The 17,881-nt window shown below is 39.3% G+C and overlaps 1 protein-coding gene across 1 annotated transcript in view; it reads right to left on the bottom strand.

Annotated features, from left to right (window-relative positions):
- Nucleotides 1–12,202, bottom strand: part of GSK3B (glycogen synthase kinase 3 beta) — a 99,927-nt gene extending 87,725 nt beyond the window's left edge. Inside the window, exons 1-2 of the mRNA XM_009879945.1 lie at nucleotides 12,115–12,202; nucleotides 11,046–11,239 (exon numbers count right to left, since the gene is read on the bottom strand). Of these exons, the coding sequence (XP_009878247.1) occupies nucleotides 11,046–11,239; nucleotides 12,115–12,202 (282 nt within the window). The remainder of the gene's footprint in view (nucleotides 1–11,045; nucleotides 11,240–12,114) is intronic.
- Nucleotides 12,203–17,881: the final 5,679 nt, after the last annotated feature.

Below are 17,881 nucleotides of genomic sequence, written 5' to 3'. Positions count from 1 at the left end.
CAGAGTGCCTTTCAAATTAAAAAAATAAATAATTAAAGTTAGATCCAGCTGATCTTTAACATATGCATTGTTATGCTTCAATGATTCAGACTGGATGTTTGTATTTTGACTAGTTAGCTTAGGACTAAGCAGTCTAATCACCATGGCTGGGCTTTCAGTGAAACATCACAGCACCTTTGTTGGGCCTGTAACAATTAGGCCAGGCTTCAAATTTTAGAAGAACTACAGAATATAGATGTATACAGTCTGGATATTTGCATTATGACACATATAGGAGCCCCAATTACTCATCCCAGTTCACTATACCAGGCACTACATAAACAAAAACCCACCCTGAAGAAAGCAGACTGCATTCTGTTTAGTTAAAAGTTCATAACATATATTTAAAAATATGATAAACACCACACCTCACATCTCACCCTAAAGAAGCAGAACTGGATTTTGAGTGGGTCCCTTCTATACTCCTGTCCAAAAAAACAGTACAAATGCACAAGGACTTTTTTCTGACATCACTCTTTATATTTTAAAACAAGTATCAACACAATACCAGAGCATCAAGCACCATAATTAGAATTTTCCGTAGTGGATTAAGTTTCTCATTATCTTCCCAGAAATATTTCTTATTTTGGGTTATTACATGATACAACTCTTCCAAATCACCTCAAAGAAAATCAGATTCAGTTTTACTCCCTACAGTAGATCATACAAGAGACAAGGTCATCCAACAAAACCTCAGTCTCCATCATACTTCATCTTGGACATCATACACTAAATTTCTATCTGCATAATGCAGAAAGAAAATGTGAGGGAATGACCCAAGTGGGACAAAGATAAAACAAGCTTTTCTCAAAAAAGCGCAGTGTAAAATAGCAGAAAAGTAATTCCTTGTATTGTATAGGCTAAAAATAAATCTGTTTGCCACTCACATCTCACCTTCTCAGTCATCCCAGGGACCAGGAAGTATCCAAGTCACAGGAAAAACCGGCAGCGTTGCTAATTCTAGAATATGCCTGACAGTCTGAAGTGCCTCTGTCTCCGTACTGCAGATGCTTGACAAATCATTTAAAGTAGCTTCCTTTCATTATTTTCACATGCCTTGGTACTCAGAGCAGCACTGGGCAGTGCATATTGCCTTCAGCAGCAAAGGAAACAATCATCAATTATATGACTCTCAAAGCTTTGAAAACTTCCCAGAAGGAGCATGGTTCTATAGTGTCAGGTCTACTCCAGAAGACAAAGTGGCAATCAAAAATTATCCCCATTTCCTTAAGCCTTCCTCATGTTATTTGCTGAATTTGAGTTACCCCCGTTAAAGGGGGAACCAGGAATAAAATAAATAAATAAAAAAAAGCAGCTCATTTACAAGGTTTTAAACAAGGCCAAAAGAGCTGAACTACACGATAGTGCCAGAGAGCACAGCACATGGGGAAACATGAACAAAAAGATCTGTCCCCCCTCTTTGCTTCAGGAAGCCTCTGTAGAGCAGCAAGTAGATCTCTTCTGCCCTTCCTGCATCTCACTGTTCATCAGTTATCCCTTCTTTCCTCTCAAGTGGATAGTTACCACAGCAGAATATTTGAATAAATACTGAGTTCAAAAAGGACACACAGTTTGCCACCACCTGATTTAGCAGCCAAGTATTTTAAAGATAAAATTCTTCACTGGCAAAAAAATTGTTCACTGGCAAAAATTGAAGCCAAATTATTTGATGACATATTCCAATCATATTTAAGAAGTGAACCTTGCACCAAAAATAATTTAACTAAGTAAGAATGAAGTTAGCAAGTGAGACCCACAGGTATGTAATGTTGCTGGAAGTATTTATGCTAAATCTTCCGTAGCCAGGCAATTTCATGCTGTGGGACTTCTAAAAGAGAATACACAATGGTGCAACAAAAAGTCTTAAAGTAACTGCATGCACTAAATATCCAAGTAGTCTCAAAAGCACCATTTTTATGTCAACAAGCATCAGCTAATCTTCTATTTATACCCTACACAATACTTTTCTCCCTAACGGGGAGACAGGCATAGAAAGTTCCCACTGGGACATCATTTCCACCCAGCATCCGCTTTAATACCCAAGCTCCGTATCTATATAGCAGCAGCGTTATCCAGCTCTTAAGAGCATTAGATGTGCATGTTCACCTTAGCAAGAACTGCAAGACAAAAAAAATAAACAAACCTAATCTAGAATTTATGTACAATCACAGCAGTGTATCCCTGAATCCCTGAGCTTCAGAAGGACTTCAGGAATTTTACAGTGACTTTTCTCTTTTTAAAAGACCAAGTTTGGGCTGCATTCACAAAACAAAGAGCAGCCCTCAATTCTCCACTTCCAACTAGTTGCGCGCTTAGAAAGGCTACTTCACTGCCACACTAAGAGAGTACCAGTGGCAGCCATTAAATACTTTATTTTTAAATGAGAAAACCAAAATCTGCTCCACCAGCCTGTAATCCACCAATCTCAAAGATGCATATCCAAGCAAGGATGTATTCTCAGGCAAGCAAATATAGTCTTCATGGTAGTGTTCCTGAAAGGCTACCACAGATCTTTCCAGGAAAGACCACGTCCACACTTTTCACAACTGCTTTTGAACACCAGCATGGCACCCCAAAAATGAAGAATGTTAAAGTCAGTTTTCGCCTTGTTTATACAGACCTATGAATATGTGCCACAAACAAGGCTCCCTCTAAGCAGAAGCTGTGACCCAAAAGTAAAACCATGATTTACAAATGTGAAAAATAAGGAGGCTGTTCCTACTGCATGCAGATTTATTGTATTTCTTTGCCAGTCCTTCTCAGGCACTTAGGCAGCAAAGTTGAAAAGTCAAAGGAAAGGAAAGGAAAGTGCCTTTTAAAAACAGAACTTAGTTTGACCAGGATTAGCAATTCTGCAGCATCTTCAACTGTACTCTCGCAGGTATAGTATGCTGTCGGTATGTGGCAGAGTTACAGCTATTTATGTGCTTTAAACTACACGTTTCCACACCCTAACTGGTTTGGAATTCTTTTAAACTGTAATCTTCAGTCTGAATGTCATTATTTCAGAATAGCATCCCTACAATGTTATTCTTTAACCTCTGTCTCAGAGCAGTCTCTAGCTTAATTTAGGAATATATATATATGGAATATGTATTTAATGTAATGTATATAAATATATGTATTTCATGAACATCAGACAAATGAACTCACTTCCTTTAGTAGACATGAGACACAGCAGGAAATAAACCAAAGCATTATTACAGCAGCTATATGAATTATCTGGAGCGGTGTGGCAAGAGATTTTTTTATAAATTTAATGTATCTTGAGGTTCCTTCAGCTGGTTAGTAGATTCACATAGAACAGAGGTTTAATTTTAGTCTCAAATTATACACTACAAGTGGACAAGAAGAAAGTTGAACAAACACAGCTATCATGTTTTAAAATCCTATCTTTGGACCTAGTCTAGGGAGTACAACAGAAACTTTTGGAAATAGCAAAGCTCAAAATCCAAAATAAATGCACCACTTGAATGTATCTACACAAACACCTCATGCTAGCATCCACAGGCGAGGGGGAAAAAAGCCCTCAAGGACTCTTTGACTCCTCCCTTTACAAAGAACACATTCTTATGGCACTTATTTCTGTACTAACATGTGGGTTTCCACGTGGCAACATGTGGAAACACATTTCTACATGCACACAGGCATGTCTGCAGGCGAAGAGCACTTCTTCCTCTTCCCCAGGCCAACTGCAGCTAGACGACACTGCATTCCCTGGGCAGCAATTTTCAGTCCAACTCCCCAGCTAAAAAAGGAAACCGAAATCAATGCCCTTAATACAAACTCCAATTCATCTCCACCTGCCAAACTGAAGACCTATTTTGCATTAACACCTATTATGTACCCAATTCGTTTGTCAGATTAGAAAACATCAGTAGAAACAGTCATAACACAACTACAAGTAATTTTATTACATAGACTTTAACATACAAATATAGACATTATATAGACTTAACAATACAAAGTGAAGAAAGACGATGCTCCTTAGCCCTCTTAGATCTCTTCTAAGCCACAAAAGCACACCCAGGGAGGTTTTAGCGGATACAACGAACAATACGCTGCTTACTTCAAAGACTGCCAAAAGCAAGGCTACAAACAGATTTTTGGTTCGCTAGCAAAAGTCAGTGTTTGTGAAAATTGGAAACTGGAACGAAATACAAGGTTGTAAGTGAGAATTCAGATATCTACGCAGCCTCTTTGGTGTGCCATGAAGAGACAGGCATTGCAACTACAATTACAGACAAATGCAAGAATTGGCTCCAACAGGCTAGCTTTCAGGAGACAGACAGATCAAGTGCTGCTATAAGAAATGCTATTATCTTGTTAAACATTTCTGATAATCTGGCTAAGCTAAGCTGGACCAGAGCTGCAAATTCAGCCTCTGTACAACATTAAAGCACAGACTTGAAGAAACTCTGTGGAACCGAACATAGCCCAGCAGCTCTTCAGAGGATAGAAAATTATCCTGAACACATGCCAAAGCATCTCCCATTCTGCAAATCATATCTGATAGCCCCAGTCTTTAAGACAGACTGCATCCGCTCAGATGGGGATAGGTAGGACTAGAGGGATAGTTTTGAAGAGGCTTTGAGTCAGGCTCAATTATCTTCCTTCTGCTAGTTTTACAACAGTTTGTAATATTCGCTAATGTCACTGGAAAATATTTTCATCCTTCCTTCCCCACTTGTGATACAAACACAAGCCATCACATTAAAGTAGTCAGGAGACAGATCTACTCTAAGTGTTCTTTCTAGCTCTTTAATAATAAAATTAAGTCATCCTTTTAAGAGTGCCACCTCCATAATGGTCTTATGAACAGTGGTTCACTAGTCCTCAGATCTTCAAAGTAGCCAAGATGTTCAAGTCCTCAAAGACTTAAAAGAAAGGTGCTTAGACATTATTATTTCTTAGTGCCATGTCTTTCCTTTGTGACTTTTTATCCCATGGGTGCTTCCAACTCAACTGAGATAGGGTAAATAAAAAAGACATTCATTTGACAGAAGGCCTTACAGATTAACGTTTGAATATTCAACGATCCTTAGATGGAGATATGAAAGCGCTCAGCCAGCTCACACACAGAGGCTAAATTAACAAAGAGACTGCAGTCCTTAGTTCAGTGGAAACCCATGCAGATGACAAGAGGTCACAGAGAAAGGTGATCATGAATACACCAGAGAAGGTCCAACCTCTACATTTTATTCAAGACTTAAAACGCTGATTCAGGATGAAGACAATGTTTCTTGCATCCTGTCTGAACCTGGTGAAGCGAGACCAAACCTGCACTGAAGAGACAGCGATACCTTTTCCTTCAAAGCTTTCCAACTGGGTTCCCCAGCGCAAATCAAGAGGCTGGGTGTCAAACTCCTGTTTGTTTGTCAGTCTACAGACGTGACTAGCTATAGTCCAAGCTTACAGACTGCCAAAAAAGACTTGTTTTAACTCATTTCTATCAGGTTATGAGGTACACGTCTCCTCAAAACAGATTAGCTACACTAACAGTGACCTTAGTAGACTGAAGTCCCCTGAAAATGCAACCTTTTTTCAACATAATGCTACTATCTGCTGTATCTTAAATGGCCAAGGATAACTGAGAGCCAAGAAATAAGCCATGGAGGATCAGCCAAGAGTGGAACCAATTAAACCCAATTTGAAGTCAGACACTCACAGTGGTCTGTTAACCACTGAGATTCTAAGAGCAAAAGATATATATCTCATTAGTCAACATGCTCACACTTTTTGTACATGCATGTTTACAGCATGACACCTTCAACCACAAGCAGGGATGCACAACCTATTAAAAAGAACTGGGTCGGCGTTAGATTGTTGAACACTTTAAACAGAAAAGTTAACAGAACTTAAGAACCTAAACACCTAGTCATTTTTCAACAGGAGTTCTTCCTTGTGGCTTTATATTTTTCATGTGAGCTGCTACAATCAAAGTTGTTGTAATTAAGTTAACACAAACAGCGGATACGGGCTACTTTGAAAAAGGATCTTTTTATACTTAGCAGCTTGATATACTTGAGGCAGGAACTGAAGGAAAGCTGTTGCTCTTACAGATGCATTTCAAACAGCTCACAAAAGTACACACACCCAGCAGAGAAAGAGAGAAACCAAAACTTCAATATGGACTTATTTTTCCATCTTGCTGCTTTATTGGGTTTTAAGGCTCAGATTAACAGTGAGATTTTACATATTAAAAAAATAAAATAAAATCATGCAAATGGTCACGACATATATTCCTCCCATAGCTAAAAAATAGGAAAGAGCACTGCCTGCTATTCAGTCCCCTCAGATTTATCAACACAGGGCTTCATGTTTTTGGACCATCAGGGCCCAGACATCCTCTCACGCTCCAGAAGATCTACTTACTTAAATAATTCAGGCAACTAAGCCATGGGCACACACAGTTGGATTGCTAAACCTAGGCAGTCGCTGAATCATTTGACAGACTGGATGGCATGAATGGTTCTTATTACAGAACTTGGCTTTCTTTTGCTGCACACTTCAGGTCTATGTAAGCCATTAACAAGAAATGTTATGCCCAATCTAGATTGTCTGAAAAGGTGCAGGATTATTAAGAACTCTCTTCATCATTTAGACGGCGACAGCCTAGTGCTAAAGCAGAAACATTAAGTACTGCAATTCAGATATGAAGGATGTAAGTATTTATTCTCAGTCAGCTGAGAAATATTTCTAGCAATTCACACATTCATTCCAACAGGATTTCTTAAGAATGGGCATGGAATGACAGAAATAACGGAAAATGGACTAAGAGTTTCTCATTTGTGCTAACATACCTGCTTGCTTATTATTGCTTTTTGCAGAATTAGACAGCAACATGACTGATTCTTAATCTGAAGAATATTCCAATGAACTTGCCAACAAAAGCAGTGCAAGAAAATTTATCTTAACAGTATTTTCTTTTCAAGCATCACCATTAGGCTGTGTCAGTTAAGGGCCTGCGTAGACGTGGATGAACGTAATTGAAAATATAAATAATTTACTGCACCTATCTATCAAAGCTTTGCATGAGGACCTATTCTTACACATCTGTAGGACAGATGCAGAAACACAGTATAGACCTGTGAAAGCTGGAACACAGTCCTAAGGAAATTTTGCCATTTGAATGGATTTTGGCCCCAAAAGCTTGTGAATAGCTGTCTTACACCATTTTTCAGAGAAACATCTCTCTCTCACTTTTGTTAAACATTTAACTGAAAAAAAACCCAAAGAAGCTATGACCCTCCATACTGATTAGAGACAAATTCATTGGTCCCACAGATGAACGATAAACAGCATGTAGTTTGTGAACTACTCGCTTAAGTGTCACATAATTTTCCAAAATTAATTACTTAAATTCCTCACTCAATATGGAAATCTAGCTCAATGAAAGCAGAAAAAGTACAAACCAAAATTAACCATAAATCTCTGTATTTTATTATATTTATTCCCCTCAGCCATTTGTCTCTATCCCTAGGTGAACCGATACTACTGCTCGAGGTTACACTGAACTCTGGACATACTCATTTTAAAACCCAGAGCACTTCAGAGACCCTATTTAAAACACAGTCATGCAGGAACTGCAAGCCGAAGAACCACTTAACTGCAACACAGGAGCAGAAAGAAGTAGGAGCATTACAAGCTATCTTTACCATCACAGAAATAGCAACATTCAACTCTTTAGCAAAGATTTTACACTCACTTCATTCTGGCATAGACCAACACTGCTTCCACTTCAGTGGCGGCTGCCGAGAAACTTGTCACAATAATGGAAAAGGGAAAAAGAAAAAAGACAACCCCCCTCTGGTAATTCCAGTTTTCAAGCCAGCTTTAAACCTGGATAAAAATATCTCAACTTCCTGACAGAGATCTAAAAATTGGCAACTGTGATGCATTTTCCAGGTCTCCACAATAAACTCCCTCCACATTCACAAAATGCAGAAGGAACCTAGAAGTTACACTTTCTTGGGACTTCCTAAAGTTTCTGAATCATGCCCTTTAAGTTTCAAGGCCTTCTGCTGGCTTTACTAAAAGCATGTGTTTTGGTTTTGTTTTTTTTAAGAGCTAAATCACAACAAAGGAATTATCCTGCATGTACCAAGATAAATCCATCAGGATATAGAGATAAACAGGCACCAGCTTGAAGCATACAGCTGAAAATTTCGTTGATGATCTACACTTCAGGAAGCAACTTCCATGCATTACTTCCCTCTTGTTGCTTCTCCACCACTGGGACCAGTGCAGACAGGTATTTCTGAAATGCTCCTGCTCTTCCTTCAGCAGTTAATGAAGTTGATTTAAATCAAACAAGCTACTGCCATCTCTGGCTGTCTACAATCGGGTAGAATGTATACCCAAGGCAGGGGTGTACATTAATGAGAGGGAAGAAGTGGCAGATTTCTTAAGGAACTCCAACTCACCAGGGCTCACTCAGACAGTCATGCGGGGGTGGCAACAGCCCAGCTGAGCAGCACCCCATAGCTCAGCTCTCTGAACAGGAGAGCTGGTCCGCTCCTACGCTGCAATCAAACTGTACGGCCAACAGACATTCAAAGTTCCCCGTTTAACTGGTAAAGTATCTAGTCCAGTATTTGCAACCTAGATCAGACGTTCCCAAAGAGCAGCATACCCTGAAGTAACTGTATGCTATTCCTGATATAAGATACGTGTCTCTAGTTTCCAAATCCGTCCAGGCAGAGGCTTTCATCCAGCCTGCAGGAATTTACACCTCCTGCCAACAGAACATACACTTCCAGATCAGAATGTGAAAAGAAAGGGAGGACTAAAACTGATGAATGACGGGAAGAACTAGGGAGCTGAGACCAAAGGTGGATGATGTTGTGCACTTGGGATACAAGTTTGGGATGAACACATGAAAAAATGCATAACTTGGGTACTACTGCAAACGTACCCATGTAAATTAGGAAGTTAAAAAAAGTATTTTTAAATTAATGTTATCGATCTGTAAATCTACACATGCACTTACTATTAATTACACCTATTTTAGGGGTATTAAAGCCTCCAGGTACTGGATGTTCTCAGCTTGCGTCATCATATGTAGGCAATTAGTTCAGAGTCTAAACTGGCAACACCCTAATTAGCTTTTTGGTTTAGCATTTTTCCTTACAAAAAAGAGGGCTAATATTCAAAGATATCATGGGGTTTGGTTTTTTTTTAATCACTTAAAGAAACACTCCAAAATAAAGAGATACAGTCAGATAACAAAATGCCACTGAATCAAGTACTTAAACAAAACCAAAGGCCTACATTTTATTCCAGATACTCAATATAGATTTATATAAAAAACACCCCAAACTTAAGACGTTCCAAACTATTAGTATCTGATGGGCAGGAACTAAAATGCTCGGCCAAGTTTTCATTCTGACACTCTACACAACCTCAAAGTCACGATACTAAAGAAATCAAAGACTTTGGTCCAAAGCACTAGGCTGACATCCACCAAGCACACATGATAAGGGAAATGTCGTGGCCTTCCCCCTAAAACTATGCTATGGGAAGAGATCAAAAAGCTCTTTTAACAATGACTAGGTTTAGAGCTTCTGTTATTCCTCTACCTCTTCCATTCTTCTAAAATAATGGACTCTTACATCATATTGCATGCTTCCCCAGTACTAATTGCTTTCAACACATAATACAGTCCAGAAATAACTTAGATGTAAGAACAATGTAAGAACCTTAAACGCCTTTCTCAATTAGTAGTTAACAAAGCTGCATGATTACACTCATTTAAACATATCTTTCCTCTTCCATTCTTAATATCTAGTGCATCTGTGATACGCTGATGCCTGTGGTTATGACAACATCAATTTCAAGACTCAAGGAAAAAGCATATACCAGTTCCTTCAAAACACTTCAAAAGAATGATTTTGCTACCAAAACAGGACACAAATTAAAAGCATTACCAGTGAAGCTAGCTGTGCATCAAGTCTTATTGAAAAAGTGAGAAAACCAAGATGATAAAAATGTCACCCAATAACCTTTAAAAGTATTTCTAAAGCTAACAGTAAGTATCAAATTGTAAAAAAGTTTCAAATTGTTAATTTTCCTTAAATATGCTTCAACTTCCTATTTTTAAGCTCAGAAGTTTCTGTATCCAGACCATGCCAACAATATAACCCACGGCACTTTCTCTATATACTGTCCTTATGCTTCCTATAGTCATGAAAGCTATGGGCTTCAGATGCTAAAACCAGTACTTTTGCCATCATTCACTGCTTGCACAAGTTTAGCTGCAGACCACTTTATAAGGGAAAGCAGTCAAGCACACCAAGTACCAAGCAGAGGACTAACAGCAGTAACGAGGTTGCTGATGGCCCATAACTTTTACTTGGATTAAATGTCACCAGATAAAAATATAACTTTTTGAAAGGCTACTGGTTTAGAATAAAGAAACAACAGTCTATTAAAACCACAAGAATAGATCACACTTATAAATCAGATAATGAAGGGAAGTAACTCGCCTTCAATCCAAACTGCCCTGGGCTCAGCATTTATCTTCTTGCTTAGCCTGGGGACTTTCCAATTTACTCAAATACAGCCTTCCACTTTGTAGGTGCAACAACCAAGAACAAAGCCCAAAGGCTTCTGTTCCTTCCAGCAGCTTAATTACTAATGACTGGAGAAGCATCTATGCCAGAAAAAAGTAAGCATAAGACAAGCTTTTCCCTTGTTTCGACAGCTCGTTGTCTGAAAAATCTAGTCTGCAACCTGGAAGCAACACCACAACATCAAATCAGGATTTTTAGCTTCCTGCTTTGCACCAATCATCATCATAACAGCAGTGACTCACTGATTTTCAAGTTAAACTATATCCCTTTATCATAAACCATCTGTTTAATCTTTAGTCCTGGAATTTTTTTATGTGCATTTATGTGCTCCAATGAAAATAAATTAAAAAAAAAAACAACAGACAACATTGCCAAAGACATGGAAAAATAAGAACATTCATGAAAGTATTCTGAATTTAAGCATAGGCTCACCTTAAATCTTTTATCCTGCAGGACTTTCTTGATGGCCACAAGCTCTCCTGAATCACAGAGTTTGGCTTGATACACAACACCAAAAGATCCATTTCCAATCACCTTGGTGTCTGTGTAGCTAACTTCTTGTGGTCGGTCCGGACCTTGTCCAGGAGTTGCCACTACCGTAGTCACTTTGCTACCATCCTTGTCTCCTGGGAAGCAAGAGATACACAAATAATCAAAATACATGCATAAACAAGATGACCAACAAGACTGAAACACAAGAGGGTAAGGCAAAGATTTAAATCAGCATGTGTATTTCAATATTATAGAGAAAAATAAATAAATAAAGGCAAAATACAGAGAAAACTCTAGTGTATTTTATACTAAAATATATTGAGTGGTGACAATTTTTCATCTAGATTATTGCTAAAATATTTCCTTTCCAGGAGCAAATAGCTCAGCAATAAAATGTGATGCACGATGAAGACAAGTACTTATTTCTACACCTGATTAACATAAGTGGTATTAAACACAGTGTTATTTGTATTACCAAAATGAAGGATTTCCCTATATTTTCCTGTAACTGAAGAAACCAAACAGTCAGTATAGCCTGTAGAGCAGCACTCTGCCCTTTACAGGCACACATCTGGCAACAAAACCAGAAGCACCAACAATGTTTGTTACAAACCCACCTAACATGTAAAGCTCCAGCTTGCATGCATTAGGAAACAAAACCTTCGAAGCTGGCTGTGGGCACCTGAAGCAAAACCAAGGCTGCATCATATGGCACAGTCCTGCTTCTCCCTTCTTCCATGCCTGGACTTCCTTGCAAAGAAGGGAGGCACTCATAGGGGGAGGGGGAAGAAGGGGGAGAAGGATGACGATGGCACACACTTAGCTCGCATCTTGACATGAACCAGAACACAGACAGGGACATGCACTCAGGATGCAAGATTGCGGTGGACGCTGCACAGGTGAGTGTGCTTTGGTGCACACTCAGCGGCTGTGGGTTTCGACAGTCTGCAGCTAACCACACATCCACTTTCCCAGACACTTTCCCATCAAAAGACAAAGCCACTATTACCCACTCTTAGCACCACTGTTATGACCAGCAGTGCATCCCCTTGTTCAAAGTCTGATTTTGTTTGTAATAGGATCAAAGTTTTCGGCATTTTGCAAGCACACACTGGGCATTTATTGCCCTTCAGTTATGATGACTCAGGTTACAGAACCGGATAGGGCTGCAAGAAAAAACAGAATCTGCTGTTCCACAGCAGTCACTCTGTAACTCTACAGAAACTGCACTCAAGAGACACTCGTCACATCTGCTTATTAAGAAACCTTCTTTCCACAACTTCCCCAGGGAGTCTCTTCCAGTCCTTCACTACTCATGCATTTAGAAAGATTTTTCTAATAGGTAGTGCAGATCATCTTTAGTGCAGTTTTGGCAAATAGCTTCTTGTTCTGCTCCCAGAAAGCATGGAAAATGGTGCAGCTCCTCCCACCCTCCTTCCCCGCACTGTCCCCTTCAAATACGTGAAGGGCTGTTGCAAAAAAAGTTACCACAATGGAGAAGTTATTTCTCTTTAGGGGACCTCTCCTGTCACTGCTAAAAATCTCTCAGGAATGGTACCCAACACTAGACCCTGCAGAGGAAGCTTACCTCAGCTCTACCCAGCGTGCTGATGGCTTCCCACGTCTGACTTACAACACACTTGTTTGTACAGCCCAGCACAATGTTTGCAGCTTGTGCAATGCTGCGACCTGGTTGACTCATGATCAGTTTGTGTACCAAACTCTCCTCTGCAGAGCTGCTGCCTGTCCAATCCTCACCCACTTTCCACTTACACACCTGATTACTCTTATCAAAGCCTAATATTCTGCATTCGTCCTGACTGAACCATGTCCAAGGTTACTTAACACTCTTTTGCCAGCTTGTCATATCCTTCAAGCACAGAATCACCACCAGAAGGATGATTTTCACGATGCTACATTAAGTTTATCTAACAAATTAGTGAAAACCAGTGAATTCTGAGAGACTGATTAAAGACTCTGCAAAATTCCATTAAATGCCTCATCTTTATTTTATCTTGAATCTCTTGTTAAGCTCAAACAAAATAACCAAACCATTTTGCACGCATTTCAGAGGATTTCCAGTAGTCCATTGTTTTCCTAGGCTTTTCATGAGCAAATTAGTTTGAAAACTTCGGAGTCAAGATAAACATATCTACTACTACTACATCTGCACCTGCAAGATCCAGAAGAAAAGTAGGCTGGCTTGGCATGAAAAATCCCTGAAAAATCCATATTAACTGTTACTCATCTGTTACGTTACCTTTTAGGTTCTTAAAAATTGTTTGCTTTTATGCATCCTACTGTTCCATGAAACAAACGAACAAGCTAAAAATAAATAAAGCACATTAGTGCTAAAGGTGCCAACTACTTACCAAGCAATACACAGCAGGTATTGCCCTTCCTCAAAATATTCATAAGAAGGTGAGATACAGATTTACACATTTGAAGAGAAAACAGAGAAAAAAACAACAAAACAAAGGAAAAACGGAAAGAGAAATGAATGTCTGCTCAGAGGGAGAGAGAACAGCATAAATGGAAGCAGTCTAAAGCTGCATGGAAAATTCACCCTCCCCTTTGATAACTGTAAGAAATAAATGGAAGGAAGCCAGGAAAACAAATAACCCCTTTTTTTGGTAAACAAGTTGAAAGTGTAGTTCTGATAGCAGCCCTGCACTTTATTTGCCCAACTATTCTATGATTAGCATTCTAACTCAGCCCATATAAATAGGTGACGTGCTTTACTGCAACAATTCCCATCATCTAAAAGGTAAACCCCTACTTCCCCATTTTTGGATGGGGTGTTGGGTTTTTTTAGGCCTTGGTCACAAGACTAGAGTATCAAGATGACTGTTAATGAGCTTTGTTCCCTACTTTCCCAAAAATCAAGGCTACTGAAGTCTTAAAGGTTTTAAAAAAAAAAAAAATGCCCCAACAATACTGGTTGAGATTTGAAGTACTTGGTATCAAGATATCTGCTCTAAGGACACTCTTCAGAGCTGCAATTCACTTAGGGGTCTCCTTGACTGCAGGAGCAAATCCTGAACTTCAGGCCACGCGAGGTGGTTCTTCTTCCCAACAGAGCGCTGCAATGACCTGGCCAACTTCTCCAGAGCTCAAATGAGAAACCAGTCAGCTTTACACCCTTTCCTTTTAAGTCCATGTAAAAATAGCTCCTAACTCAGCTTGTTAAAAATCTTCAGGGCTTAAAAGCATAAGCACTGACACTTTCAATAGCAAGAATTACTTTGTTTCTTTACCAGAATGTTACAGAGCATTGAGCCTCCTAGGTGTTTCTCCCGGGTTCCCTCTCTCAATAAACAGCTTTTGCAAACCCATCCACCACAAATGACACCATAAGGACTCCAACCTTTCAAAAAATAAGCTTGTTAGAGTTTCAGTTATATTTCATTACAGAACCTGAGGGACTGGAGGGGTAAGATTTACCTTGCACACTTGACAGCTTTGATCCCGAAGAGTAAAACATCTCACTGCTTTTCAAAATATACAAACAATATGTATTTCTAAAACAGCGGCATCCAGGGGCCCCAAGCCTCTTTTGCCACTCATTCCACTGCATAGATGTATGTACTGTTCAGAAGACCATATAGAGTTTGAAATGGTTATCCCAGCTTTTATTGTACGGACAGCAAGAGTTGGCTTGCCAGCCAAACAGCATATCACTAAACATTCTGGGAAATACCGGGTTTAGCCTCAGTATGGCAAAAGACAGTAGAGAGAAAACACCCTTTTCCAGCAATCTTCACTACCTCCAAACTGAGACTCCTAACAGCAGGCACCAAGAAGCACTGTACCTCAGCAGCTCTTAAGGAGAAGCTTAGACAGTGTTCGTCTCATCCCTTTCACCTCTTATTTAGTTTCAAACTGTCAGACTTGGTGGCCCCAGTGGACAAGTAGGCACTATCAAACACACAATACTCTCTACACCTTTGACTGTAGGTCAACAACAGAACCAAAACATTACACTGAAAAATTAAGGAAGGAGGCACCGAACACCAAAATACTAAACAGCTCACATGAGAAGAGTCATTAGTATTTGTCCAAAAGTAGCTGTTTTCTGGTGCCAATGGCAGTATGACCTAGCTTTACTGCAACAAAAGAGCAGATTCATGTGACTATACACTTCTGTAACATCCTGGACAGGAGCACAAGTAAAAACAAATAGCTATCACTGTGATACACTTGTATTTGCACTTAGTACGTTTCACGCAAACCCCTAAAGCATTTCCCCGTGCTGTTTCGATGTTTAACATCCATGGTGTAGTATTTGGGGGGTGTTTATTGATGAAGAGGTTACTGGAGAAGTCTGATGTGCAACTGAAAGCAAAATCCAGACATTTTAATTCCCAAACGGTCTGATCTTCCTAGCTTACTTTCCACCTTTAGCATATGATGACCATATGGGACAAGTCACAAGTATTAGTTAAAGTCAGTGGTTTGAAAGCAGAGAATACTCATCAGTTTGTGGGAAGAACATCCTCCACTTACAAGACTACAGTTTATTAGAGCATCAGTGCAAGTTCTAACTCTGTTTTCCAGTATCTTGGTATAACTTTAGAATGGCTCATGTCATCATTTTACCTAATGCCAATGGCCACTTATCCTTTCAAGCTGCATATTAATTCTATTTTGTACACTCAAGAAAAAGCTGAATATATTCAATTCTGTCTTTAGCTTATACAAGTCACAAACGAAAATGAATATGGATCAGTATTACTTTCATGAAATAGTCATATGGTTTAGGAACAAGAGGCATGCATCCCCAAAAATGGAGTGGCAGATGTTTACCAAGGTGTGACAAGGGATTCTGCTACTGGAACAAGCATTTCATCACATAAAGACCCCACCAGCTGCAGATTCCTACTGCTAGCTCAAAGCTGACCATTCTACAAGTGTACTGCGGGTATACCTTTTGCCAGCGCCTAAACGTAGCTGCCTGTCAATAAAATTCACTTCAGCCCTCAGAGACATGGAAGACATCCTTCGCTATTGATCAGAACTCCCCCCATACCTTCTATCAAATGGGCCTGGAGAAAGTCCAAAATTACATCAGCCCTACATCCCATCAGCTGTTTAGCTTCTGACTGAGTAGTACAAACACACGTTAATGCACATATAGACAGAGATCTATGATTCTTTTTACTTTCAACTACATATACACCCTCTTCCTCCTCTTCTATGTTTTGAAGTTGAAGGAAGAAACAATGAATTAGTAGGATGTTTACAGCTGCATTCTTCCTACTTGAAACACAACCTCAATCCTTTGTGCTGTCTACAAACTCATCCTTTTCACCTTACCTATCTCCTCTTGCTTCCCTCCTCCAATTGCTATACTCTTCCTCACTGGCATGCACACAGGTCCTCCCATTAGATGTTACTTAGGTTGGTTTTAAGTCCTAAAAGAAAACCTCACAGACCTACAACACACTCTCTATGATGTCTGAGGTCACGTAGCTGTCTTGTCTATGCTTAATTCAAGTATCTCCACTGATCTGTTTTAATTCTCAGTGTCATCTCCCTATTAAGATATGGCTCGATATTAAGTCAATAATGACTACTCCTCTTCCCCAGTCTAAGGCTTCTCCACTTTCTTTCATCTTAATTTGCTCGATGTTCAATACAGTCAACAAGTCACTTCCGCAGAAACCCTACACTGCTGGATCTAGCCCCTGCCAATCTGAATAGGTTACAACCAGCAGCTGACAACTATCTATAGAGAAACAAGTGACTAGAAGGGGATGGAAGTCTATCAGAACTGCACTGGCTTTTTTCAGTCATTGATAACTGAGAAGGTCAAAAGATCTTAATACTTTATGAAACAAATGTCTTAATAGAAAGCACAAGAAAAGTTATCTGCTAGGATCTGATGCCGACCATCAGATAAGGCTATGAAATAAAACACCTGGCTTCTTAGATATCTGTTCATGACACGTGAAGGAAGAAGGAGGTCATCAGCTGCTCTGAGAGTTTTCAGTGAGCAACACATGCTTGAGGCAATACACTGTCAGCAGCAGAAATCACAGTGCTAGATTATATTCTTCTAATTATTTTCCCTACTACATTTTTAAAAGGTCAATTTCACAAACAGCTAATGATTATGAGCCAATACAGGGGAAAAAGTATAAAAATGGTATTTACGAACTGTTTTACTAGACAGCGTCCTTTCTTCAGTGAACTTCATGAACATTACCTAGTAACATTCAAGGACCAAATCAGAAAAACTCAGGGAATCGAAGAAAGGAGTCTAACAATTTACAATGCATTTTGGTTTTTAAATTCACCCCAAACAAAAGGAGTCCTTGAAATTTCAAAAATAGCTCAGGTCAAACATTGAACAAAAACCTGTAAGTGTGCCAATCATCACCCAGAGAAGGCAGAAGCATTCACCAAATATATATATATATACACACGCACACTTGTTTTAGCACAGGAAATGTCATCTGACTTCTTGACTGTAACTGAATATTGCAATAAAAGAGCAGCCATCAGACATTACTTAAGATCAGAAGAATCTCATGATCTGTACCCAAGGATTTTGGAAGATCTAAGAAGTCTGAAGAAGTGATGTTGATTTTTGAAAGGAATCAGAACACTTGGAGAAATTCAAAGGTAGATGGGATAATTCATATGATCTTGTAAGTTTGACAACAATTTCAGACTAAGTACCATACCAGCTACTGTGATAATAAATAAAGAAGTAGTTAGGTGGTTTATAGAGACTGGTTTGTTGGACTCCATTTTGTTAATGGGATTATGGG

This window comes from Charadrius vociferus, unplaced genomic scaffold (genome assembly GCF_000708025.1).
Source record: "Charadrius vociferus isolate BGI_N301 unplaced genomic scaffold, ASM70802v2 scaffold162, whole genome shotgun sequence".
Taxonomy (NCBI): Eukaryota; Metazoa; Chordata; class Aves; order Charadriiformes; family Charadriidae; genus Charadrius; species Charadrius vociferus.
Note: the sequence above shows the minus strand (reverse complement) of the source record. Positions and strands in the feature narration are given on the sequence as shown.